Source organism: Bubalus kerabau, chromosome 7, assembly GCF_029407905.1.
Source record: "Bubalus kerabau isolate K-KA32 ecotype Philippines breed swamp buffalo chromosome 7, PCC_UOA_SB_1v2, whole genome shotgun sequence".
Taxonomy (NCBI): Eukaryota; Metazoa; Chordata; class Mammalia; order Artiodactyla; family Bovidae; genus Bubalus; species Bubalus kerabau.
In genome coordinates, this window is record NC_073630.1 from 118,478,454 (window position 1) to 118,506,236 (window position 27,783).

The window sequence follows — 27,783 nt, forward strand, 5'->3', positions numbered from 1 at the left end:
ATGTTTGCTAACCACACTAGGTCTTCCCTGGGGGCTCACACGGTAAAGAATCCGCCTGCAATGCAGGAGACCCAGGTTCGATCCCCGGGTCAGGAAGATCCCCTGGAGGAGGGCATGGCAACCCACTCCAGTGTTCTTGCCTGGAGAATCCCATGGACAGAGGAGCCTGGCGGGCTACAGTCCGTGGAATTGCAAAGAGTCAGACACGACTGAGCGGCTAACACTATACCACAACTGATCACACTGGTCTGAGCCTCTCCGCCTGGTGGACGGGGGGTGGTAAGCATAGGGCTGCAGGCAGCGTCACGCCAGGCCCCGGGTCCTGCCAGTGGGTACGGATGACGCGTCCCAGGGAGAGAACGACAGCCCCGCGTGCTTACAGAGGAGGAGAGCTTCTCTCCACTCATCTATTCTGCAGCTTCGATGCCTTGCGGTCTGTGCCCAGCCCGGGCCGAAATGACCACTGCGTTGGCGACGGCAACAAAGACAGCAGCCCCTCTGAGCCCCCAGCCAGCCCCGCACCCAAGGCAGGGACGTCACGTCCCTACTTCCCCCGTGAGGACACCGAGGCAGAGACGGGGGAGCTGGGCCAGCTCCAGTGAACAAGAGAGGCTCGCAGGCTCTGAGTTTGAGAGTCAGACAGGAGAAGAGGGGCAATACGGTCTGGTGCCTGACCCGGGGTATCACAGGGGGCGGTGGGCGCTCCCGGCGGGGCTTAAGGGGACGCCCCAGCAGAGAGAACCCGGGGTGACTCAGAGCCCAAGGGGTGGCAAGCTGCTCGACTCTGGGACGGAGGTTGGAGAGGGGAGACGGCGAGCTGATGTTCCCGGCAGGATGGCGCCCTTGGCTATATGAGGCTCTGCTGGGGTGGGAAGGCGGGCAGGGGCCAGGGCAACAGAACTTCCATGGAAAACCCTGGGTCGGTCTCACCCTGAGAACGAGGGAGGCTGGGGTCTGCCCAGGCACTGGAAAGAGAATCATCGTAGGAGGAGCCGCGGGTACCGTCCATCCACAGGGCAGGCGCTGCTGCGGCCCAGACTCAGCGTGGCTCAAGGCCCCCTTGGAAGGACCGCCTCCCTCGCCCATGCATCCCAGTGAAGATGACTTGGACATGAACTCCAAGCCCACTGCTGCCTGGGGAGAGCACCCAAAAGAGGCCAGCTGTCTTGCCTTCCCGACTCACCTCCCCAGGGCTGGCGCCTCCCTCACCAGGGTCCTCCCCCCCGGGCCGGATGCCTCCTGTCCACCTGGGCTGGGCGGGCAAGACCCCTGTGCATGACATGAGCAGCCACAGCACCGCCAGAAGGGCTTCCCAGGAGGTGGGAACCGTGGGCTGGGGGCTCCTTGGTCCCTGGGGCAGAAATCCGCCCCGGGCCTGGTTCAGCTGGCCTGATCTGGTGTTCGCTGACCACGCTAGGTCTTCCCTGGGCTCCATGCCTCTCCAGGTATCTGCCTAACTGACCCTCAGCTCCGGGTACCTCCCCACCCTGCCTGGCCTGCACCAAGGCCCCCATGGAGGCCAGCACACCCAACCCCCCCCGACCCCATGCCATGACCCACCAACTACAGTGGCTGCCAGGCCTGTGGGAGACTGCCCTTGGCTTGTGGGGACACGTGCCCTGCCCACAGAGGTTCCAGGGCTCCGGGGACCCATGGCCTCCTCTCCCACGGGCTCAGGTGGTTTCCCAGCACCAGGGGTGGGGGGAGCTGCCTGGGCCCTGCTCCTCTTCTGCATCTGTTATGGGGGGAGCGGGCAGGAGGGGCAACATGAGGCAGCACCCACGGGGAGGACGGGCCGCAGCCGCCCAGCCTCATCGTGGGAGATTCCTGCCCCGCAGCCTCTCCGAAGTCCCCGTGCGCGCTCAAGGCAGAGGACCAGGATCCTGGTGAACCTAAGCTAACAGTGGACGTGCATGTTCCCCCCAGGGATGGCGACCAGTTGGGGCTGTAGGGGAGCAGTTCCTTCTCCCCTGCCCCAGACCCTGCAGGATGAGCCCCCATCCATCCCTCTGAGGATGCGGGGTGAGGGGTAAGGTGGAACGTTGTCCCTTCCCCACCTGGAACCTTTCAGACTGATTCTCAGGGAGGGTCGCAGAGAGACTGAGCCGGGCCCTGAAAACCCACAAATGGCTGTGTCCAGGGCACTTCACACCGGGCTCTGTGCCGCCGGTAGGCAGCTTCCACACGGTTCCAGCATCAGCGCACAGAGAGATGCGCCCACCCGGCAGCGGCCCCACGCGCACAGAGTACAGCCTGCAGACGGACCGGGCCCGGGCCCCCCTGCTCCTGCCCCCTCACTAGGGTCCCCAGTCGTGGGGGAGAGGGCTCTTCTGGCCCTGTGACTTGGTGTCTGCTCCCGCGCCTGGCTTGGTTGCCGCATGCACGCAAGTGGAAGTGACCACCTACGGGTTCAGGCGTCACACAGCTCCCTCTGCTCTTCCTGCACGGAGCGCATCCCCCAGGCCACCTGACGATCCCAGGAGGAAGATGGAGAGGGGAGGGGGCCAGCCCCTGGGAGCCCAGCCTGGTCAGCTGAGCTCCGGCCAGCCCGCAGGCCCCAAGCCAGGATAACTGATTGCCGACTGAGCCTCTGAGCTTCGGGGTTGCTCGTCCCACAGCGTACCAGTTTCTTGTGACCAGCACGAATGGGTAAAACAACAGTCCTGGAAGCCAGAAGTCCAAAGTCGGTACCACGGGGTTGAAACGCAGGTGTCTGCTGGGCAGGGCTCCCTTGGGGCCCGGGGGGGAGGATCCTTCCTGCCTCTTCCAGCTCCGAGTGGCAGCCAGCATCCTTGGCTCATGGTGGCATCACCCCATCTTTGCCCGCCCTGTTGCTCCCGGCCCCTTCTCCTCTGTGAGTCTGTCTGTAGCCTCCCTCTGCCCCTCTAAGAGTCACTGTGATGCATTTAGGACTCACACAGATAATCCAGGATGATCTCCCCAGTGCAGCATCCTTACCTTAATCCCATCTGCAAACCACTCCCCCCTTTTTTTTTCAAATACTCACAGGTCCTAAGATAAGGACATGAAATATTGGGCTGGGGGAGCGTTTTTCAGCCTGCCACACACAGCAATCGCTTATACAATATGTGAATACATAACAGATTTTTTTTTTCACCAAACAATACTTTGCCCTATTACTTGGGATGTGCTCTGCTATTTTCCTTTCTTTTTCTAGGCTGGGTCCGCTCTGTTTCTATTCATTTCAACCTCTTACGTAAGAAAGGCTGCTGTGACCGCCTAAACTGATTTCACGCCCACAGATGGGTCGCCACCTGCCGTGGAGGAAGTTCTGTCCTGCCTTCTACGCCTGTACCCTGCCAGAGTTGGGGGACCAGGCAGAAATGACAGCGATTGAAAGAAAAGAGAGAAATGTGCTCTTCCTGGACTCAGAGGGTGGGCAGGACTGCAGGGGCCTGGAAGGACCGCCACACGTGAGGGCGTGATCCAGGCCACCCTGCCCCAGGGACAGCCCTCCGCCTGCGGCCCCAGCAGGCTGGCTCCAGCCAGAAAGGCAAGGGGGAGCGTGGCCAGGTGGTTTTGGCGGCCCCACTCACGTCCCCGAGCCCCTGACTGCCCCTCTCCCTGCACACTCCCTGCTCCACATTCCAGAATAATTCTTCCCCCCCAACAGCCCCGCTCTGCGTCCAGTCATCCCTGAGCCTTCCCGAGTGATACTCACTCGCATCTTTATTGCCGAATGCTGCTTAAAAAGATAAGAAACAAATGAAATCAAGGGCTTGAAAACTTTACGACACGTGAGTACTGGTTTTTCAGGTAAATTTAAGGCAATGAAAACACCGGTGCTTTCTCAGGAGCATAAAAATTATCTCTAAAGGGATCCGAGACATCGTCCAGGCCCTGGATGAGGATTCATTAAGACCCAGCCGGGCCTCTCCTGAGCACTCAACCCCCAGAGCCATCGGAGTGCTGACACCTCCACCCAGAAGTCCTCCAGGAGCCTCACGGTCGGAAAAGAGAAGGCCTCACCACGGCCACCCTCCCTCGCCCCCCTCTCCCCGCCCTCCAACAGGGCCACGCATCGCACCCAACACCCCCACCGAGCTGACTGCCCTTGTGCAACTCAGGCAGCCTTATGTTTGCAGCCGGCTCCATGTCTCAGCCACTGTGTGACCTGGGCCCATCGTCTTCACCTCTCTGGGCCTCAGTTTCCCGTCTCTCTGATGGGGGTGCCTACCCATCGGGCTTCAGAAAGACTGAACGAGATGATACACGTGAAAGTGCCAGGCGCCTCACGTGGCATGTGATGGGCACTTGGTGAGCAGCATCTTTCGGTCCCAATTCCTAACTGTGTGAGTTTGGCTGGAACAAACGGCCACAAACTGAGTGGCTTAAATAACAGAACTCTATTCTCTCATGGTCTGGGGGCCGGAAGTCCTGAATCAGGGTGCCAGCAGGGCCGTGGTCCCTCAGGAACCCCCAGGGGAGAGCCCTTCCTCACTCCTCCTGATGCGGGTCGCGGGCGACGCTTGGCGCGGAGCGGCAGCCCTTCGGCTTCCGCCTCTGCAGTCCTGGGGTCCTCCTCCCGTGTCTCCACATCCGTGTCTCTCTTCTTCGTCTCATCAGGATGCCCTACTCCATGTGACCTCATCTCAGCTAGCTACATCTGCAACAACCTTATTTCCAAATAAGGTCACATTCACAGGGACCAGAGTCGGGACTTCAGCACTGCTCTTCGGGGACACAACTCAACCCAGAACACAGACCTGCCTGTCGTCACCAACACCGTCTGTGGTCTCGGAGCAGCGCGTGCCACACGTCGGCATTGCCCTTAGGCTTTCTCCATCCTTCCCGGGGCTGCCCCTTCTCTCGGTTCCTCCCACCCACCCCCTTTCTCACCTGGTTGAGACTCTGCCCCATCCCTCCTCCCTGCCAGGCCGACCTCCGGGTCCCCAGCACAGAGCACCATCTCTGGGGCAGGGGGCTCAGGAGGCCTCCCAGATCGAGACCGAACTCCGTGTCCCAGACGCCAGCCTGGCTGGACCACGTCCCTTCAGTCCACTCTTCTCGCCTGCGTCCACGTCGGGGGAGCTGAGCTCAAAAGGGGCCACACCTCGGCCCACCAGCCCCCACAGCATCCGCACCACTGTCTATGACACGTATGCCCCCGAGACAGCAAGTCCAAGGTCCCCTAAGGCAACGGAGAGCAGGGACCCCCAAGGTACCAGCTGGGAGGTGGCTGCAGTCAGACAAGCCTGGATGCCCACGGGTTGAGCGAGTCAGAGGCTGTCTGGTCTGCGTCACAGAGGAGCGGATGCCCTGAGCAAGGTGTTCTGCTGGTAAAGGCGGGTTGGCTGTCAGCTCTGAGGCCCCCACCAGGAGCTAGCAGGCTGACAGGGTGACGAACACAGTCAGGGAGACAAACGAACGCGCAGGCTCATCCTGCGATCAGTGTATAACGGCAGTGTATAACTGCCGCACGGCTTGGGGGTCAGGGGCCTCTCTTGAAGGAGGAAAGGATGCTGAAGCTGACTTCGAAGGCAAAGAGAAAACTTAAGAGCAGGTGGACGAGTCCAGTGGAGGAGTCAGCAAGTGGGAAGGCACCCGAGGTAAGGAGGAGGCTGCCCAGAGGCCCGAAGGAGGCCCTGCAGGACGGGAGGGGGAGAGCGTCTCGGTGACCCCTTCCTTGAGCCTGGCAAGCAAGGAAATTGCCGGTGAGGATGATCGGAGGTGATCTCGTCTCCGTCTCCCCACTCAGAGACGCCCCTCCTCGGCCCACGCTGCCTTCTCCACGCAGCAACACACCTGGACGCAGCCCCCCACGCCCCTGCCCTGCCCCCTGTCCCCAACACACACACACACCCGCTCCTGGGCCCCACCACCCGATCTCAGAAGGAGAGCGATTCCTCATCCCGGCCGGATAGAGCGCAGGGCACCCGCCCATCCCCTGCTGGGGCAACACAGGCAGACAAGCGGCCATGCAGAGAACCAGAGAAGGAGGAACAGTAGGCTCACAGAAATACAGATGGCCCAACGCCACAGCAACGCCCTCGGCGCCCGGGGGGCAGGGGAAAGCTGGGGGGACCCTCCCCATCCGCTGGCGAATCTGAGAAGACGGACAGTGCCCTGTGCTGGGCTGGGAGGGGACGGGGACAAGGGACTCGCGTGTCCTTTGGGTAAAGGTGTGAGGGACAGTGGTTTGGCAGACAGACGACACTCCCATTTAACATTCCGCTTCTGGGCAGACATATAACTTCCACTCACAGGTCAATGCACACAGGTGCAAAACCATGTGTGCAGGAGTTCTCACCCCGGCTGGATGCGCTCGGGTCCCTGAAAGCACACGGGACCAACGGCCCTGCGTGCTCCTGTGCGGGGAGCAGTCGCACAGCAGCCTCCCACCAAAAACGCTCAGCCCGAAGCCCATCACCAAGGAACAGAGACCCACGCAGATCAGGGAGGGGGCAGCCCACAGGGAAACAGGTCTGGACTCTCTAAGTATTGGCAGCATGAAACAAAAACTAAAGAAAACAGGTGGGAAGAATGTCCCAGGATAAAGGCGACCAAAGACAGACATGTTCACCGGCTGTGGTGTAGACCCCAGCCTGGCTCCTGGAGGAGAAAACGCAGACAAACATCTGTAAAGGGGCCCTGTGTGTGGGGGGCGGGGGGCGGGGAGACAGGAAACAGGGATTTTCTGCAGCTGATATTTGGGTACAGACATGTGCTAAAGTGTTATAATGCAACTAACTTTCAAATGGTTCAGAAGAGAGAGACAGAGAGACGGATAGAGCAAAATGTAGCAAAACGTTCATAGTTGATGCATCCAGATGAAAAAGTATCACAAGGTATTCATTGTACTGACTCCCCCACCACCACCAACTTTTCTATATGCTTAAAACTTTTCAAAAGATCTGGGGGAGAAACTGATGAAGAAGGCAGAATCCCCCCGGGAACAGGATAGACCATGACTGGCTAACTTTACCCTCATGGATCCTGGAAAAATACTGCAGCAACAGAGACAGACCCGGGGCTCAGAATGCCTGGCTCTGGGCTCAGGGACCTCTCTGACCTCGGGTGTTCACCTGTAGCCAGAGTCGGCAAGCGCATGGCTCGCACACACACCCCCACGGCCGGCACCTGTGGCAGGCGTGGGTAGCCCATCACCGGTTCTCTGCCTCTGAGTGATTTGGTCTCCATCCTGTGAGCTCCTAAGGGCGGGATGTATATTCTAGATACATCTTGCCCGGCCCAGCCCGGGACAGGGAGGTGAGTGGTCCTGTTCAGGGTCTGATGAACGAACCAATAGCTGAGAGAACGGACAAAGGCCCGCGGGAGACCGGACGCCCCATGGGAAAGGCAAGGGCGTGGGTTCTGAATGTGGAAACCCACCCCCCACCCGGCGCCCTGGCACCGTGCCCAGATGCTGGCATGGCGGGAAGTCCCCTCACCCCGCTGGCCTCAGTTTCCCCACCTACACCCGGGACTGGAGGAGCGCACACTTCACTGGACAGCGGGAGGAACCAGCGGAGCCCCACATGTCCAGGGCTCAGCCCTGGCCTGTTTGGGGCAGGACCGCAGGACCACCTGCCCCAGAGCTGCTGCGGTAAAACCCCCGAGCGTGTATTTGCACACCCGTTATCGTAACAGCAACACTCACAACAGCCAAGGGGCGAGCCACCCCAGCGTCCACGGTCACGTGGACGGACAAACTGTGGGCTCTTCACGCGATGGAATATTAGTCAGCTTCGAGAGGAGGAAGCTGACACAGGCTACCACACGTACGAGCCCTGACGACGCTCTGCTCAGCGAGACAGGCCAGTCACAGAAGCACAAATACCACAGGGCCCCACTGACGTGAGGCGCCTGGAGCAGACAGAATCCTGGAGGCAGAAGGCAGAGCGGTGCTCGCCAGGAGCTGGGGTGGGGGTGGGGGCCGGTGTGTCGTGGGGCCGGAGTTTCAGTTTCACAAGAGGAAAAGCGGTCAGGAGGTGCCGGCGGCGATGGCCACACGAGCGACTGTATTAGATGCCACAGAACTTACACGGCTCAACGCTTAGGAGGGTAAACTTTATGTTGTGTTTATTTTACCACAATTTAATTTGCCCAGCGCCTAGGGAGGCGGGTGGAAAGGGCTCAGACCCACCTGGACAGCACCTGCATCAGCGGGGATGAGACCAGGAGCAGGACAGGATGAGGGGGCCTGCAGGACGCCTGCTGCTCTTGCGGGCTGGGGGCAGAGGCGGGGAAGGAAGGCGCCCCAGAAGGGGGCCAGCCTGGGTAAAGACGGCGTGGAGACAGGGCAGCCCACGTGGAGAAACCTCCAAGGTCTCAGCCTGGCTGCCAGACAGCGTGCAGGGAGGTGAGGGCGGGCTCTTCTGCCAAGACGAGGAGTAAGGTCTGTGCAAGGTGGACCCAGAGGCCCCCCGATGAGACCCCACCCTTCAAACACCCCTTGACGATGGCGAAGTCACATGCCCACTGGGAAAATGGCACGATGGCATCTCAAGAAATGAAGGAGAGGTGCCTCTCAGCCAGCAATGCCGCCCTGGGACACACCCCAAGGAAAGGAAAGCAGGGACCTGAGTGGATATGGCTCACCTGTGTTCACAGCAGAATCGCTGCCAACAGTCAGGAGGCGGAAGCAGCCCAGGTCTCCAGGGAAGGATGGACAGATGAACAGAGTGGTCCATCCATGCAGCGGAATAGGGTCCGGTCTTAAAAAAAAGGGCAGGGCATTCCAACACCCGCTGCAACATGAGGAACCCAGAGGACGCTGCGCTCGGTGACACAAGCCGGCCACAAAAGGACAAGCTCCGAGGCTGCCCTGCATTTCTGCGAGGTCCCAACAGCTGCCAGATCCACAGGGGCAGAAAGCAGAACTGTGGGTGCCGAGGGCAGGGGGATGGGAGGGGTGGAGGGCAGGCGATGAGGAGTTACTTCGAGGGGACCGTTAGCTGAGAAAGATGGAAAAGGTCTGGAGACGGATGTGGTAAAGGGTCTCACAGCAACGTGAATGTACTTAGCGCCTCTAACGGCGCGTGTAAAAACAGCTCACGTGACGTACTTTAGATTATGTGTCTTTTACCACAATATGAGACACGTTAATGCAGAAAATGCTGTACTTAGGGCTGGAAAAATAACATGGCCAAACAAACCAGAGAAAACCCACAGAGTCACAGGCAGCCACTGAGAAGCGATTGTAGGAGAGCATGTCCTACTCGGGAGCGCTTCCTGGGTGGTGTCAGGAGGGGCGTGCGGGACGTGGCCCAAGGCTTCGCAGGAGAGAGACAGCCGTGGGGCCGGGAGGTGGGGGGTCACAGACTGCTCCCTCTTCAATCCCCTGTTCTTGCAAAAATGAACGTCTGGTTCATTGCACAATTAATGATAATAAAACAGACTCCAAGAAACTCTAGTGAGAGTGAGACCCCTAAAGCAGGACAGGTCCCCGTTTGGGACTCCCCAGGTGGCGTCAGCAGTCAAGAATCCGCCTGCCAATGCTGGATGCACAAGAGACGTGGGTTCAATCCCTGGGCTGGGAAGATCCCCTGGAGTAGGAAATGGCAACCCACTCCAGTGTTCTTGCCTGGACACCCCATGGACAGAGGAGCCTGGCGGGCTACAGTCCATGATCACAAAGAGTCGGACACGACTGAGCGCACATGCACCCTGTTTAAGGTCCCTGGTAGCAGAGGATGGGACCCAGAAATATATGGGGTAAAGGCAAGAGCCAGTCGTCATTCAAAAGGGAGATGCCTGGGGTCCAGCCTGCCAGTTTGGAGGGTCAGCTGCGAGGAACTCTGGAGGATGAGCAGACTCTGAATCAGAGCCCAGGAGACCTGGGTGTGTGAGCAGGGTCTTCTCAAGCCTCTTTTCTCATTAAAATTGATGGCATTAGTCATAATGGCTGCGATCCAAAAGTCTACAAACAGTAAATGCTGGAGAGGGTATGGAGAAAAAGGAACCCTCTTACACTGTTGGTGGGAATGCAAACTAGTACAGCCACTATGGAGAACAGTGTGGAGATTTCTTAAAAAACTGGAAATAGAACTGCCATACGACCCAGCAATCCCACTGCTGGGCATACATACGGAGGAAACCAGAATTGAAAGAGACACATGTACCCCAATGTTCATCACAGCACTGTTTATAATAGCCAGGACAGGGAAGCAACCTAGATGTCCATCAGCAGACAAATGGATAAGAAAGCTGTGGTACATATACACAATGGAGTATTACTCAGCCATTACAAAGAATACATTTGAGTCAGTTCTAATGAGGTGGATAAAACTGGAGCCTATTATACAGAGTGAAGTAAGCCAGAAAGAAAAACACCAATACAGTATGCTAACGCATATATATGGAATTTAGAAAGATGGTAACGATGACCCTGTATGCGAGCCAGCAAAAGAGACACAGATTTAAAAAACAGACTTTTGGACTCTGTGGGAAAAGGCAAGGGTGGGATGATTTGGGAGAATGGCATTGGAACATGTATAATATCATATGTGAAACAGATCGCCAGTCCAGGTTCAATGCATGAGACAGGGTGCTCGGGGCTGGTGCACTGGGATGACCCAGAGGGACGGGATAGGGAGGGAGGTGGGAGGGGGGTTCAGGATGGGGCACATGTGTACACCCATGGCTGATTATGGCAAAAACCATTACAATATTGTAAAGTAATTAGCCTCCAATTAAATAAATTTACAACAAAAAAATCAACAGCACTGCCTGCATCCCTGTGGACGTGCCTCCTACAAGGTCGGGTACCTGACCTGCAGCTCTCGCTGTCTGCACACCCTCTTCTCCTGTGACCCAGGAGGCCTCATGAAGACAGAGAGCACTGGCCTCGAATCGCAGCTTTGCCTCGTCCAGCTGTGACCCCGGCCACCCCTCGCGCCCAACCCAAAAAGCCCTAAACACTTCTGAGGACTCTAACCAGGTCACAGGCACCTGAGTGCCCAGAGAAGTAACAGCCCAAGTGAAGGCGAGCTGGAATCCTACGGCTTTTATAAGACCTGGGAAGACCCACAGGTCTGGGCCCCAGATGTGGCCAGCAGTTAATTACCAGCGCCCCCGTCCCTCCTTGGTGAGACCACAGCCCACGGGGCCTCGCTCAGAGCCTGCCCTGCAATTGCCCTGCAATTCATTTTCCTCGCGGGCACCCAGGGAAATGGCCTTTGCCAAATATTAATAGGACTCGGGTCTATTTGCCCAAGCAGAACCAAGTCAATGGGATCTGAATATTTCTGCTCCCAGAGACGAGGGGAGGCTGGACCAGGCTGGGCCTGATGTTCCGAGCAGAGCTGGACGCAGGTTTGAGCACAGCAGGTCCACAGGTGAGAGCAACCCCGGGTCCCAGGTAAAAGGAGGGCTGTGGCAAGGCGCTGGCTTGCCAGGTGGTCCAGGGATCCATCTTGAACTTCCTTTTGTCCACATGCCTGGGACCAAGACTCCCAAACTTCCCAACTTGCAGCCTGCGTGTCGAGTGGTCGGTCGCCCCAGGCAGAGAATGATCCCAGCAGGAGGCGATAAAAACACCTGACCACTGGACACGGCTGTCCTGATGCTGGCCAGGTGGCCAGTGACATTCCCCCCCACCCGCCACTCCGACCCGGAGCCACAGATCGCGGGCCTGGTGCCGATACTCTGCAGACTGCTGCGGCCTGGAGCGGCGGCTGGAGCCGTGGGAAATACAAGGTTCTATTCCTGGCATGACCCTCTTTCCCAGAACTGGGGCAGGGAGGGCCGGGCCACAGCCAGGGTCTCCATTGTGGCCCGAGACCCTCTCTGAGTCTCCGGGTCTCACCAGTCCGCGACCCACCCCTCAGAGGCTCACCTCCCTGGCTGGAATGCCTCCAGAGGGCACTGCCCGGCATCGCCCAGCGGGGATGGACGATCCCCCTTCTGCCCCCAGCTGTCTCTGTTCCTGAACAAAAGGATGCACAGGGCTGTGTCTGGGCTGCAAGGGCTCATGGGGTCAGCTGCCAAGCGCTGGGTCGTGGGCGTCCCTGCTGCGAGGCAGGGAGGGGGCCCTGGCCTCCAAACTAGGGGCCACACCTGGACCCTCAGTGGTCTCCCTGTACACCCGCCCCCACAGAGCCCCCCAGGACAGGGTCAGTGTTCCTGTTTCAGCTTGCCAGGCCCCCAAGCCCTCTGCAAGGACATGGGCCTGGTGTGGACCTCGATGAGTCCGAGCTCTAGGGGAGGATGAGGCACCAAGGAAAATGGATGGCCCAGCCACCCGTGTCCGCTCTGTGCCCCTTCCCCCCACTCAGAGTGACCTGTCCTCCCCAATCCTGGCCACACCTGCACTGGGGCTTTAACCTCCCCCGCCCCCATTCACAGATAAACATGCTGAGATTGCTTGACTCCCCCACCCCCGCCCTGGCTCAGCCTGCAGTCATGGGGGCAGGTGGGGGTGGGTCTAGCAGACCCCCAGAAGCCTACGGTCTCCATACTCCCTCCCTGTCCCCTCTCTGCATGCTGTGACTGCTCGGCCCCCTGTAGCCACATCACTGAGCACTTCCTGCCAGCGAGGTGCTGTGCAAGGTACCGTGAGGGCAGACAGGGGATCACGGCGCCTGAGAGGCAGATGGCACCTTACCCAGGGCCTAGCGTGGGGCAGAGGCATGAGTGAAACTCCCAACACACGCCCTACACGCTCACCTCTGCCCTTCTACGGCTTTGTCTGACTCCTGAGTGGTGGGCCGTCACCTCCTTCAGGAAGTCTGCCAGGATTTCTCTTTCACGACAGGTTGTTTCCCTGCCCTCTATCCATTCCCCCACAGCCTCCTGGGGGAGTGCTTTTTCTCATCGTGTGTCTTTCCCACACGCTGTCCACCTCTTTCACCAGGCTGGAAGATTTTGGAGGGAAGAACTCCCTCAAGGTCACGTTCTGCACCAGGCCAAGGGCTCCACATGGTCAAATGAAACCACCTCCTCACCCCTACCCCCAGGGATGCTGGGTTGACTGTTGCCTGTCCATGAGACCCAGGGAGGTGGGGAGGGTCTCCTCGGTCGCCCCGGGGAAGGGGCAGGTCCTAATGGAGAAGATAGGAATGTTGGTGGGGGGAATCCAGGGAGCCACCTCCTCCCTGAAGACTGCTTTAAGGGGTTCCCAGGAGGAAGGCTGAGGCCCCGCTATCCTTCCATCACCCCAAAATCCAGAGCAGAGCCCTGCTGAGGTCTCCTGGAGGCTGCAGGGGTGCCTGGGAGCAAGGCGAGGAGGGTATCGGGGGACGAGAGGCCCCCTGTGTGAGGGATGGGCAGGAATTACCCGCAGGGCCCCAGTCTCCAGCGAGATGTCCTCGCCGAGGTGCTGATCCTGGAGATGGCAGACCGTACTTTGAGAGAGGGATCGTTTCTCTGCGAGTCCCTTTCAGAAGGCTGCCCCGCCCCCACCAGTCACCCCACACTGCCGCCCCCTCCAGGGGTGATGACATCATCCTGACCCATGATGCCCCAGGCCAGTGGGAGGAGTGGGGAGAGCAGGCCCCCAGTTTACAAGGTGAGGTGTGGAGGAGAATCACTGACACACGGAGGCGCTCGGAGCAGGGCTTCTGCTGGGCCCGGGGAGCCGGCTGACCCACATTTCTCGCGGGAGAGAGGACGCAGCTCAGCAGAACCTGGGATCCGGAGGAGCTCCCGCCACCAGCCAGGTCCCCAGAGCAGGTTTCTCAAGGTCACTTGGCCTCTGTGTGCCCACCTGTACAATGGGCAGTCACGGAGACCACTCCTGCAGCGTCGGAAGGACCCGAGCAGGGATGCTGTCTGGGGCGTTACGATGATCATTACAACCATTCTCTGCCACCAGTGATGCCAGAGCCCTCGGAAACACGTGGCCACAGTCCTCGGATCAGAGGACCCAGTGGGGGAGACACGTGCCCCCCAGTGGGGAGGGGCATATGGGGTGCTCCCAGCTGGGAGCACCTCCCCCCTCACCAGCCATGTGACCACGGGTCCTGCCCCACGTCTTAGTCCAGCTGCCGTCCCCCCACATCTGAAAATCGGGAGCAAGAATCCCCACCCCGCCAGGCTCTGTGGCATTCCAGACGGGGCCTGGATGACCTCTCCGCCCGCCCGCAGGTACCAGATGCCCCACAAATGGCAGACGCTGAGCTCCATTAGACAAATCAATTGCTCCCATGGGCTCGGCTCCGCCACCAGCTGGGGGCTGGGGTGCCCGAGGTTGCCAGCACACACCCAGGTTATATTTAGCTCTCTGCTGGAGCCCTTCCAGGGCCGGGCAAGTTCTGCAGGGGACGCTGAATTTCAGACCAGCCCCCAACTCCTCACCGGCCACTGTGGAACCTGCTCCAGAGCCCACAGAAACTGCTCTCTTGTAACAGCAGATGACGCTATCCCAAGAGCATAAACACACACACACACACAAATCCCTGCATCATGTCGGGGCCACTCAAAGGCCTAGAGCCACAGGGAGAGTCCACCTCCCAAAACAGAGAACGCCATCCGGTCCCTGGAGCAGAAGCCGGCTGGTGCCAGGGGGTCAGACAGCTGCTCTCCACTCAAGCCTCTTGAGACCAATACTGAGCACACGCCTACCCCCACCCGTCCCCCCCACACATCCTTAAAATGAAGAAGCTGGGAAAATAAAACAGCCAAGCATCAGAAGAAAGAAGAAAAGGCAGATTTGCCCATAACTCTTGCATTTCAACATGTTTTCTGCCTGTTTTGCAGATGACACTGTGTATAAAATTGCGGACCCCACATTCTTCATCATCAGTGCTGGCACACGCCTTGTACTCCTCCTTGACAATCGTATGAATGACTGCATAGTACTCCATCTTTTATCACCAGTTCCGAGTGTGGTCTAGGAACCCTGGGGTCCCCAGCATGCAAGCAGGGAGCCGGCCGGGTCGAAGCCGTGCTCATAATAAGACTGAGATGTTATTTTCCTCCATCACTCCCTCTCCCTCCCAAATGTACGCTAGGGTTTGCCCGAGGCCCTGTGACACGTGGCCTCACAGCTGACAGAACGCAGGCCGGACATGGGCTCCAGCCGCCGCCCATTAGCCAGACGCTAACAAGATTTGCACAGCTGTAAAGCAAGGCCGGTCTGTTCCCTGAAAACACTCGTAGCTAACATACAACGGGCTATTTTCCTTATTCAATGAATTAAATATGCTTAAAAATTCTCCATTTTGATGTCTAATACACTATGGTTTTTCCAGTGGTCATGTATGGATGTGAGAGTTGGACTGTGAAGACAGCTGAGCACCGAAGAATTGATGCTTTTGAACTGTGGTGTTGGAGAAGACTCTTGAGAGTCCCTGGGACTGCAAGGAGATCCAACCAGTCCATTCTAAAGGAGATCAGTCCTGGGTGTTCATTGGAAGGACTGATGCTAAAGATGAAACTCCAATACTTTGGCCACCTCATGTGAAGAGCTGACTCATTGGAAAAGACTCTGATGCTGGGAGAGATTGGGGGCAGGAGAAGGCGACAACAGAGGATGAGATGGCTGGATGGCATTACCGACTTGATGGACGTGAGTCTGAGTGAACTCCGGGAGTTGGTGATGGACAGGGAGGCCTGGCGTGCCGCAATTCTGAACTGAACTGAACACTCGTTTAGTCGCTCAGTCGTGTCCAACCTTTTATGACCCCACCAGGCTCCTCTGTCCATGGGATTTCCCAGCAAGAATACTGGAGTGGGCTGCCATTTCCTTCTCCAGGGGGATCTTCCCGATCCAGGGATTGAACCCGCAACTCCTGCATTGGCAGGCAGATTCTTTACCACTGAGCCACAAGGGAAGCCCTGTCTAATACACTGCTGCTAAGTCGCTTCAGTCGTGTCTGACTCCATGCGACCCCATAGACGGCAGCCCACCAGGCTCCTCCATCCCTGGGATTCTCCAGGCAAGAATACTGGAGTGGGCTGCCATTTCCTTCTCCAGTTCTAATACACTAAAGATCGATAAATACAATGCACTTAAACAAAAGCTCTTTGGGGTCCTCAGTAATTTTTTGAGTGAAGGGGTCCCAAGCCCTCAAAGCTGGAGAACAGCTGCTACGTACGGGCAGATAGACGGACAGTAATTTCCTGACTCAACATCTCTGGCTGGACACTCACTCTGCAGAGCCTGTGACCCCCTGCAGTGAAGGAGTTTTTATGCACCAATCATATCTGTGTTTCAGAACCCTTCTTCAGAAGATTCCAGAGAGCCGCCTTCTTCTACTGAAGGCATGAACATATTTAAGGCTCAATGCATCTCACCTAGCTGCTCCCAAGAGACAGCACACACCCACAGTCAGAGGCCCCTGAGGCCATCAGCTCTGGGGACTGTGGGATGTTTACATTCGGCTGACTTGAGACGTACAATTTTTATCCTCTGAGAGGTCTTTTCTCTAACCCTTGGATCTTCTACAGACCCCACAATGAGGGGTAAAAATGGGTTTCAGTCTCAGAAACAGAATGTTCAAGAAGCTGCCCAGGAAAGCCAAATGATGCCCCCCCAACAATATACTTGGGTCCTTATCCCTAGGACCCGTGGACCCATAAGGTTAAAAAATGGGGCGATTGGTCTTTGCAGATGGGATATAAGGACCCTGGGATGGGAGGGTCACCCTGGGTTACGGGCCCCAAGCACACTCACCAGCGTCCTCAGAGACAGAGGCGGAGGGAGACCTGCCCACACACTCGGACGGGGCGGCGGGCAAGCTGAAGGTGCTGGAGAGGCTGGCCTTGAGATGCAGGTGACACGGCCACAAGCCAGGGAGTGCCGGCAGCCTCTGGCAGCTAAGGAGACGGGGAGGGGACTCCCCCAGCACCTGCGGAGGAGGCCCCGCCCTGCCGAGACTTGGCGTCAGCCCAGTGACATGGATTTTGGACTTCAGGCCTCCAGAACTGGGAGAGAATAAGTTCCTGCTGTTTTAGCCCCGAGGTTTACAGAGCTTCACATCAGCGGTCCCCCTCCAGTATCGGGGACTGCCTCCCTGCTCTGTCAGCCCCGTTCCCTGGGCACCAGGTCCTAGAAAACCTTGCCCTGAACTGCAGGGTGTCCCCCAAAGGGCCCGCTTAAGGGCTCAGTGTGTGTACTCTCGCCAGCGATTTTAATTCCTCTCAACTCCTTTTCAGAGGCCATCGGCTGCCTGGGTGCTCCGCCCAGCAAGCTACTCTCAGAGAAGGAATCTGGGAGGTCAGGTCAGGGGGCGGGGGCTGACGGAGGAAGACAAGGTGGCCGCGGCAAGGGCAGAACAAAGCTCTCACGTGGCAGGTGCAGAGAGCGGGGGTCCCGGCTCGGCCGGAGAGGAAAGAGTGAGGCGGGGTGATGGCGGGGCCTGGCGGGAGAGGTCCAGGCGACGCTGAGGTCTGGCAGGGACCCCTGCCTGAAGAAGCCGGAGGCGGCCCTGGGGAGCCCTGGCAGGGCCACCCGTGGTCCTCAGCAGGCGGACCTGCCCTGTGGTCATGCTTCATGTGTGCCCCAGGCCCAGGCCACACCCCACACCCGTCAGAGGCAGCCAGGGAGGCGCCTGGCTGGACGCTGGGCTTCTGCACACAGATCGCGTTTCCTGATTTCCAAGGCATATCAGGGGTGTGTTCAAGGGAACCGGCGCCTGTAGCCCTGAACCCCGTGGCTACGCTTCAAGTGCTTGGCAGAAGCAGCCGGGCTCAGAGCTGGAGGAGAATGGTGGGATGTAGGCAGCTGGCGAGAAGCGTGTCACGGGGTCGGTGTGGCCACGGCCAGAGCAGCAGCAGGAAGGTGCCGGCCGGGTCCTGGTCAGTGTGGCCACGGCCAGAGCAGCAGCAGGAAGGTGCCGGCCGGGTCCTGCCCCGGCCCAACGGCCCCCCTGCTGCCCAGCCTGACATGCTGCGCTGGGCTCACAGCCCCTGCCCAGCCCAATGGCCCCCTCGCTGCCTGGCCCAGCCCTTCCTGGGTGACTGGCTAGCTCCGGCCACCCTGGACAGTCCGCTGATCCTCTGTGACCTCCGCCCCTGTGTCTGCCGGCCACCTCTCCCACGTGAGCGCCCCGGTCTGGCTCAGCCTCGCCGCCCCACGTCCCTGCACTCCAAGGGTGTCGGACTGTACTCTCCCCATGACGCTGACCCTCGTGGGTGCTCAGTGGACCCCTCCAGAGGCAGAGGCAGCCTGAGGGGCAGGCGGTGGCACCGAGCCATGGGGTGGCTCCAGAAGCCCTTCAGTTTACAGACAGGCTGTCCTTCCTGCATCTTCAAAGCCAGCCGTGCCACACCCCGTCTCCTCTCCGACCTCTGCATCTGCCATCACCTCCCCTCTTCTCTGACCCTCCTGTCTCCTCCTTTGCAGGCTCCTCGAGATGGCACTGGCCCCCCCTGGAACCCCCCAACTGCAAGATCTCTTTAATCCCATCCTCAAGGTCCCTTTTGCCATGTGCGTTAATGTATCCAACCTGTCTGGGGATGAGGACAGGGGCATCCTTGGGGGCCATTACTCAGAGATGAAGCAACTCAGAGAGGGGCCGTGTCCACCTGCCGGTCACACAGCAGCTAGGAACAGGCACACAGCCTCTCCTGAGCCCCCGGCTCCAGGTCCTGTCCACTGGTCCTGAGGATGGAGGCAAGGGTCTTGGACGTTCTGGGTTCTGGGAGGAGGAATTCCAGCACCAGAGTGTGGGGAGGGGGACAGAAGGTGGCAGGAGAAAACACACGCGTTTGGGGGAATCACCAGCGAGGACAGCGCTCTGTGCAGTCAGCTCAGTTGCTGAGTTGTGTCCGACTCTTTGCGACCCCATGGCCTGCAGCACGCCAGGCCTCCCTGTCCATCACCGACTCCCGGAGTTTACTCAAACTTATGTCCATCACGCCAGTGATGCCATCCAACCATCTCCTCCTCTGTCGTCCCCTTCTCCTCCTGCCCTCAATCTTTCCCAGCATCAGGGTCTTTTCAAATGTGCACAGTAGGGGCTCAATAAACCAAGTAAACAGGCATTCTAGGACAGCCTTGAGCCCTTGAGGGGCTGCCGATGGCAGGCATCAGAGGTTCCCCCAACAGGACTAAGGCTGGGAACAGCCGTGGCCCCAAAAGGCTGACGCTGGACCGTATCCGGACCCGTGGGCCCTCTGTGGGCACAGTGGCTGTGTGGTGATACCGGCCCTCACCCCGCCTCAGGGCTCCCCTGCATGGCTGTGGACAGTCACACCATGCAGTGTGTGTGTATGGGGGGGGTGGTCACGATCCCAGGACCAGCCACCACCCCAGTCCAGGACAACAGAGGCCCCAGGGTCCCGCTGGTTCTTCGAAGCGTTCTGCATGGTCCCAGAGCAGGACTGAGCCCCCACAGCCCGCAGCGGACACCCACCCATCCAAATGCCCCACGACTCTCCCCCTCCACGCCCCAGCCCTCCCCCTTCTGCTTCCTGGGACCACCTCCCAGGTAAACCCCCTGCAGCCTCAGCCTAGTCACTCAGAACATAAAGGTGGGGGTGGGCCCCCTGGGAGCATTTGCCACTCCAGTCGCCAAACTGGCATGAGGGGCCACAGGGTGGTCCTTATAATTCTTCCTTCTTAGAACTTCACGCCCAACTGCAGCACTAACCAGGGCCTTGGAGATGCCACTTTCCAGCAAGATCCTGGGGCCCCGGACATCCAAGCAGAAGCAGGAGGTCAGAGCAGCAGGTCAGAGAGGCCTGACCGTGAGTCCTCAACCAGGATGAGAGCAAACAGACGGGGGGTGGGGGGCTGGGCATGAAGCGGGCACCCGAGCTCCACCCATCGTCCATCCTCCACTGGAGGCTGTTCACGGAGCTGCCCTGACTCGAGGCAGCCTGTGAGGATTCTCAAGGGGGACCCACTCAGCTCAGCCCGGTGGGTGTGCACGGCGGGGCCACTGGGCGCTGGCTGGAGTTGGGTGGCCAGATCTGTCCAACCCCTCGTTCTGTGCGTGAAGAAACCCAAACCCCAGGCCATGGGGTTTGTGCAGGGGGCTGGGCGGGGCCCCTGTGTGCGCGCTGAGGACAGCCCCGAAGGACTAGGTCGGGGCTGACGCCCAAAACGCCGCTCAGAACCCGGGAGCAGGCAGCTCTCTGGGGACTGGGCTTCTCCTGACCCAGGCACTGGGCAGGGAGTGTAAAACAGCATCGGGTGGGCTGGGCAGGGCAGGCAGGAGAACCAGCAACAGAGGAAGAGCTGTGAACCGGCTGGCCATGCCAGCTGACGCCACGGCGGACCTTACAGGCTTTGCCTCGAGCCCTGGGACAGCGTGTCCGGCTGTAACAACAAAAAAAAACCACCCCAGGCCCCTGGCCCCACAGCCCACGGTCAGTCCGGAAAAGCAGGTGCTATTACCTCCACCTGAGAGGCAGGGAAGCCGAGGCAAAGAGCAGTTGTGCAGCCTGGTGGCCGGGACACTCTAGCAGGTGACAGCTGGGACTGGCACTCAGGTGTTCTGACCCCAAAGCCCTTGAGGCATCAAGCAAGACCACCTCCCTTGTTGCTCAGAAATCTCCAGCCAAGGCAACACGGCACACGAAATCCCCCAATACATCACTCTGCAACAGAATTGGTTCAGCCTGGGTCTGGCTCCCCACTAGCCTGGAAGCCCCCCTGTCCCCACCCAGGGTAGGAGACACCAGCAGGGGTCAGAGCACACCTCTCCCTCCCCAGGCCTTCCCCTGAACTCGGACTCAGCTCTCTGCTGGCTTGGATACCAGGCAGATGTCCACAGAGGTGGCTTCCCTGGCAGGCTGCGGAGAAAGGCCCTTAAGCGGCACCCCCCACATGAAGGGCAACGTGCTTCCTGCCGTGAAACCATCAGATGAGGTCCACGTGGCCCAGGAGGGTGATCCGAGACTTCACAGCTCACACGGCGTGTTTCTCTGAACCGACGACGGCTGAGCCTCAAACCCAGACGATCTCCCCACTGCAGTGGGGGGCGGGGGCAAGGGGCGGGGAGCAGGTGGTCAGAAAAAAGCAAGTCACACCCCTGAGAATGGCAGTGGCCCTTGTTTTTTCAGACGGGTACACTGAGGCCCAGAGAGGGAAGTCAGCTGGCCCAAGATCACACAGAGGTCCAGCAGGTGGGCCTGAGAGTCCGGGGAGCTCAGACACTAACGGGATGGTTGATGCCAGCGAGGCTGGAGCTGGAGAAGCCTGGGACGGCCGTGAATGCTGCCTCCATCAGGAGCAGTCAGTTCCAGAAGACCCAAAGGGCCTGGCAGAGGGGACAGCGAGGGCCAGGGGTCAAAGTTACAGGGAGATGTGTGGACTTGCGTGGTGACCCTCTCCCAGTCTGAGTGGTCCATCCCCAGGTGGGTCCCTGGGGCGGAGCCATGACCTTGGACAGGAGAGCACTGGAGAGACAGCACGTCCTCAGGAGCAGACAGGGCTGGGCTGGGGCTGGCTCTGCCTTCCCAGCTACGCCGGCAGGTGCCACACCTTGGAACGGGGCCAGGCTCCTCAGCTCAGGTGAGGACATCGGCTGTGGCTCCCCACCCCACGCTGTCACCAGAAAGCGTCATCGTGAGGCCCCCAGGGGATCAAGCCTCACCCACCCCAAACACTCAGCCACACATCACGAAGTCACCATCGCAGCCCCTAATGCATGCAGGGGAAGAGACAGAAAGCGCCCACCCCCCCACCCCCGGCTGGACACACCAGGATTCAAATCCAGCTGTCATTCACCAGTGGTGGGGTGTGATGCCCGGCGCCCTCCTGGGCGTCCACCTCCCCATCTATAGGCGGGGACACCCCAGCCACCCTGAGAAGCCCTGAGAAACCCTCGGCGGAGCAGGGCCCAAGGGTGGGCCCCACAAGCCGCAGCATCCTGACACTGAAGCAGGGTGCTGCCCGACACCCTAGAGACCTTGGCGATGGAAACATCCCCAGGTAAACAAACACGCAGCACTCGGGTTGCTCTGCCCTGCGTCTGAGCAGCCAGAGGCAGCCTGGCGGGTTGGCACCCCTCTGACTAGGGCCCACAGCAGCTCGCGAGACCACACGATCACCAGGAAACATGAGCTGCCATCTGAACACCAACCCGAGCTTTCCTGTCCCAACTATTTTATCTGCTTCTCCAGCCTCTCCAGAAGCCATGAAATTAAAAGACGCTAACTCCTTGAAAGAAAAGTTATAACCAACCTAGACAGCATATTAAAAAGCAGAGACATTACTTTGCCAACAAAGGTCCATCTAGTCAAAGCTATGGTTTTTCCAGTAGTCATGTATGGATGTGAGAGTTGGACCATAAAGAAAGCTGAGCACCAAAGAATTGATGCTTTTGAGCTGTGGTGCTGGAGAAGACTCTTGAGAGTCCCTTGGACTGCAAGGAGATCCAACCAGTCCATCCTAAAGGAGATCAGTCCTGAATATTCATTGAAGGACTGATGCTGAAGCTGAAACTCCAATACTTTGGCCACTTGATGTGAAGAGCTGACTCATTTGAAAAGACCCTGATGCTGGGAAAGATTGAAGGCAGGAGGAGAAGGGGATGACAGAGGATGAGACGGTTGGATGGCATCACTAACTCAATGGACATGAGTTTGGGTATGCTCTGGGAGTTGGTGATGGACAGGGAGGCCTAGCGTGCTGCAGTCCATGGGGTCATAAAGAGTCGGACACAACTGAGCGACTGAACTGAACTGAGCCTCTCCCACATACCAGGCACTTGAGACCCTCCGTCCCTATGGAGACCCCAGAAGAGGTAGCATCAGAGTCTCGGAGAGGTCCGAGGATCCCATGCTAGCAGGCGGCAGAGCTGGAATCTGAGCCCAAGGAAAAGCCCGTGTCTGCAGCGCAGGGGCTGTCTGACCCAGGGACCAGAGTCAGGCATCCAAGCAGCTCAGGGTCCCCACAGCTGGCCTGGCCCTGAGGCCCACCAGCAGGACAGACCCTTCCCAGAGGCTCCACCCCACCCCACCAGCTCCCTGCACCACCAGACTTGCCGACTCCCTCGTGCCAGCTCACAGCTCCCCCACAAGACAGCCGACACTCTGGAGGGTCAGGGTGTCTGACCGGCGACTTGTCCAGAGTGTAGGTCACACTCTCTTTGCTGAGACAGTAAGACTGGGCTTTCCAAGAGTTCACCCAAGTCACGACATGGGTCCAGAGAACATGCCAACTGCCCCCAAACCACTTCTTTGGACAGAAACCAGAAAGAATCGAAACGTCTCAGGTGGAGGGTTAGGAAGTGACCACAGATGCAAAGGACCAATAGTTTAAAGATGAGGATTCCCAGGCTGTCCAAGAGCTGCCGATTCCGGGGCAATGAGCACTTCCTTAGATGCAATTTCAGATGAATTTCTGAGTCAGGATGATTAAGTGTCTGCCGGCAATGTGGGAGACCTGGGTTCGATCCCTGGGTTGGGAAGATTCTCTGGAGAAGGAAATGGCAACCCACTCCAGTATTCTTGCCTGGAGAATCCCATGGAGGAGGAGCCTGGTGGGCTACAGTCCATGCGGTCGCAAAGAGTCAGACACAACTGAGCGACTTCACTTTCACTTTCACACCTAAGTCAGATGGTGTCACCCATGGAAACTGGGCACTTGTGTTAAGATCTGAATGCTGCCAACTGGGAGACCTCCATTCGAGCAAAGGAGTGGCCCCTGCAGATGGAATCACCCAACCTGACACCGAGTCATGGGCTTTGTAAGCAGCACGCGCCCACCTTGGACCCGGAACCAATGCCCTTCTTGTTTCAGATTCCTCATTGCAAAAGGTAAGCGCACACAGTGAAAAAAAAAACAAAACTGGGGAAGGTGACGGGAAGCGTAAAGATGCTGCGGGGAACACTAGCTCTTTCGCCGCCTCCAACAGAGGGGGACGCCCTGGACGGCACAACGACTTCCTTCTGGCCTGCTCCCTGCGCCGCTTCATAGCGCGGAGGTCGCATAGGATGCACCATTTCGTCCTCATCTGTTTTCTAAATGAAGCTTTTCTTCAGCACTTTCTCCTAACGTGAGAAACTCCAGTCACACAGGTAACAAGAACATTTTCGCCACCCCCCTCCTCCAGGAGAGCACGGTTCAGGAAGACACGATGCCGCTTGCTCTGGTCTACAGCTGAGCCCCGGGCCTGGGGCAGCGCTGGGCACACAGCAGAGGCTTAGGAAACATCGGTCAACCTGACGAAGGACCCACGGCCCATGTCCTGCTGCTCCCCACCACATACAACACAGCAGGTTTCTGACTTTCTGCCGCTGTTAGGGATGCTGTGGTGAACGTCTCTGCAGTGACGGCAGAGCCCCGCCTCGGATTAGAAATGTGTTTTTCTCTGTTTCAAAGGCCGGGGCTGCACCAACCGGAGCAGAGGACCAGGGCTCGGGCTCTGTGTCTACCGCACACTCTCCTGGCCCCGGGACAGCCGCCTTTCCTTCCCCGGGGCTCGGTTTCCCCTCCGTGTGGGTGGGTGGGCTAGGACTGGAGCATCCCCCAGGCCCCTTCCAGCTCTGCGTCCCTAACCCATCAGCCACGGGAAAAGAAGACGGCTGAGCTGCCACCCAGCTTTCCACCTGGCCCTGCCCTCCCCTTCTGGGCTGAATTGCATCCCTCCTGCAAATCCATAATCCAGTACGACTGGTGTCCTTTTAGGAAAAGAGAAGGACACAGACCCACACAGAGGGAAGGCCATCTGAGGACACAGGGAGGAAATGGCCACTTGCAAGATGAAGCAAGAAGCCGCAAGAAACCAGCCCTGCCCACACCTCCATCTCAGACTTCCAGCCTCTAGAAGTGTGAGAAGATACAGTTCTGTTGCTTGAGCTGCACGGTCAGTGGGCACCTTGTTACGGCAGCCCTGGCAGACTAATGCAAACACGCCCCCCATGACACTCACCTGGGAGAATCCTGCCCACCAGACCTGCAGCCACCCGGGCAGGACACACAGGCGCCAAGAAAGCCCAGAGGTGGCAGAGTTGGCTCTGGAGCCCCTCTGGGCTCAGGCTCGTCCCTCTGCCCCACCTTGCCCTGCCCCCCGTGACTCCACGGACTGGGATGCCAGGAGACCACCACCAGGCTCACCGGCGTCTCCTGGGCCCCACCTGGGCTCTGGGACAATGCCAGCCTTCCCTGGGGAGGGCCGTCAGGGGACCTGCCCTCGTGGACGAGGGAAGCCCCTGACCTGCCAGACGTGCACAGTGGCCAGACGTGAGAGGTGTGAGCCAACAGTGCACACACAGCCGAAGGGGCTCCCTCCATTCGGCGGGGACAGCGGGGCACGGGTGACTGTAAACAGAACGCAGCTCGCGCGCGATCAGGCTCGTCTGAGGCAGAGTGCCAGCTCCTCCCGCCCCACCGTGCTGCTTCCTCATCTCCCTGAACACTTGAAATGAATGCGCAACGAAGCAAGTAGGCACGGGGCCCTCTCAGAGGTGCCCTGAGTTACCAGACTGAAGGAAGGCAGGCCCGCAGCCTGCACGGCATAAAGGAAGGGGAGCCTCCCACCCGGGGCCATGGTTCAGGCCCCCTCAGGCGCTGACCGTCGGCTGGTCTGGGATGCTGGAGACTGGACCACGTGCTCCCAGCCACACCTGCTGGCGCCCAGCTCTAGGATGATGCCAGCCTTCCCCGGGGAGGGCCGACAGGGGACCTGCCTTTGTAGATGAGGGAAGCCCCTGACCTTCCAGATGTGCACAGGTGCCCGGCACCAGGGACCACCGTCTGCTCTCTCCCATCATGGTTGTGGGTGAAAATTTTACTGCTGTGCAGGTCACGGGCCGGGCCATGAGCGACAGGTGGAGGGTCGGCGTGCCCACTGCCCGACCCAGAGGGCTGGCTGACTCAGGCTGAGGTTCACTGACCCGCATGAACCACCAAGGGAGGACCCACTACGTGCGAGATTTCCCACCATTACCTCATCCTCTCCACGGGGGCAATGATACTGCTTTCAGGAAGCCAAGCTCAGGAAGCGGTCACGCAGTGTCCAAGACCAGCAGGTGGACACTATGATTCAAACTCCAGTCTCCTTGCCCTCTGATCCCCCCCCCAGGACCCCTGGTGCCCACCTACCCCTGCTCCCAGAACAACCACAAATGAGGGGGGAAATGCCAGGGTTCCTTCCAGGGCTCCAGAGATCAGAGGGATCAATTACGGTCGAGGAGAGCCTAAAATTACCTGGTGCACCCTGCCATTACCCTCCCCCCACCTACCATTAGATAAATGTGTCTGGAGGCTCTGCCAAGGGGGGTGCCCTGCTCCCCAGCCACCTCCAAAGAACAAGTTGGCCATTTCAGAAATCCTCTTCTAGAGAAGTCTGCCTCCTCCAGCCTGCCATTTGCTCTTACTTCTCTCTCAACTCCCACTGCCCGTGTGGTCCCTCCTTCCTCAACTAGGAGGGGGAGGGGACAGATTCCTCTTGGCGGGAGGGGGGGCGCTCCTGGGAAACATAGGTCAGTAAATGGTCCCTAAAGGCACACTCCCTCCCCAGTCCTATTTGCTCCCTACCCTCCCGCCCCTCTGTCCCCAGGGAGGAATGGTTGTCTCCTCTGGTTTCTGCTGGTGGCCAGGGGTCCATACTGTAGTCTGTGGGTGAGATGGGCTCAAGGCAGGACACAGGACTCAGGAAGCACCAGCTTCAAAACCCAGCCGCACTGCAAGACCTGAGCAAGTGACTCAAGCCTGGTGAGCCTCGGTCGCACCCTGGAAAATGGGGTGATGGCGTCTCCCTGCCAGGGAATGTAGGGACAAGCCCTCCAGCCAGGGCTGGGCCCCCAGAAGGCTCTCAAAACGGGGACTCTGGTCACTCCAGAGTCTCTCAGGAGACAAGGCCCCCCCAGCGGTAGGCCTCAGTTTCCCCAAGCGCACTAGGTGGTGGTGACGTGCGATTTTTCCAGCGCCGCACAGAGACTGTCAGACCCTGCGGGTGCGGCCCCAGAGGCAGCAGCCTGGGTACACAGTGGAGGGGACGAGGGGTCGGAGAGACCACGGGCGCGCATCGCGGAGGGCCGCACACAAACTGCGGGCTCCGCGCCCCCAAGTCTGCTCTGGGCGAGCCCAAGGCCCCGGGGAAGGGGGGGGTCGACCTGACGCCCGCCCCCAACCCACCTACCCACCCAGGCGCTGCAGGAGTCACACAACGGCGGCGCCCCGCTGCCGCCAAGCCCTCAACCCCCGACCCGTGTCACACACCTCTCCGCCGCAGGGTCTACGGCAGCCCGTTCGCCCGGACCCTGCTGCGACCCCGCACGCCGGGGAGAAAAAGCAAAGGAGCGTCGCCGTCCAGGCAGCCCGGCGCAGCCAGGCGGTGCGGCGCTCGGGGAAAGGGGTCCCCGCCCCCCCGGGCGCAGGGACAGGGAGGGGGATGGGGGGCGCGCCTGATCTGCCACACTGCAAAGACCCTGGAGCGCAAGCCGGCTGCAGCCGCGGGGCGGCTTCCCGTCTGCAGGTGCAGGCATCCCAGCCCTGGCGGCGCCGCAATCCAGCTCGGGGAGGCCCCGGTTCCCCGCACACTCACCCGCGCTCATCTCAGCGGCAGCTCTGAGTCGGGTCGCCGGGGCGGGACGGCAGCCGGACGCTCGTGTCCGCAGGTGCAGCGCCTGCAGGCGGGATGGGCCGCCCGCCCGCCCGCAGCGCCGCCGCAGCCCCTCGGCGCGCCAGCCCCGCCCCGGAGGCCCCGCCCCACCCCGAAACCCCGCCCCTGCCCGCCCCGCCCGGAGGCCCCCTCTCGCCCCGCCCCTATACGGGATGCACTCTGGGAAATGTAGGCCCCGCGCCCCGCTCCTCCTCGCTCAGCGCCACCTGCCGCCCCCAGGGATGGACTACGATTCAGGCAGGCTGCGCGGCCCGCGCATGCGCAGGCGGGCGACGCAGCTGCGTCCTCCCGCAGTCCAGTCGTGGGGGTCTTTGCGGAGCTGTCCGCGCGGCCTGGCCATCGGCGGCTGCCAAGAGCC

The 27,783-nt window shown here is 59.6% G+C and overlaps 1 protein-coding gene across 1 annotated transcript in view; it reads right to left on the reverse strand.

The window, feature by feature from the left end:
- The window catches only part of ABLIM2 (actin binding LIM protein family member 2), a 165,410-nt gene extending 137,932 nt beyond the window's left edge, over positions 1-27,478 (reverse strand). The window contains exon 1 of the mRNA XM_055589196.1: positions 27,348-27,478. Within this exon, the coding sequence (XP_055445171.1) occupies positions 27,348-27,357 (10 nt within the window). The 5' untranslated portion in view covers positions 27,358-27,478. The remainder of the gene's footprint in view (positions 1-27,347) is intronic.
- Positions 27,479-27,783: the final 305 nt, after the last annotated feature.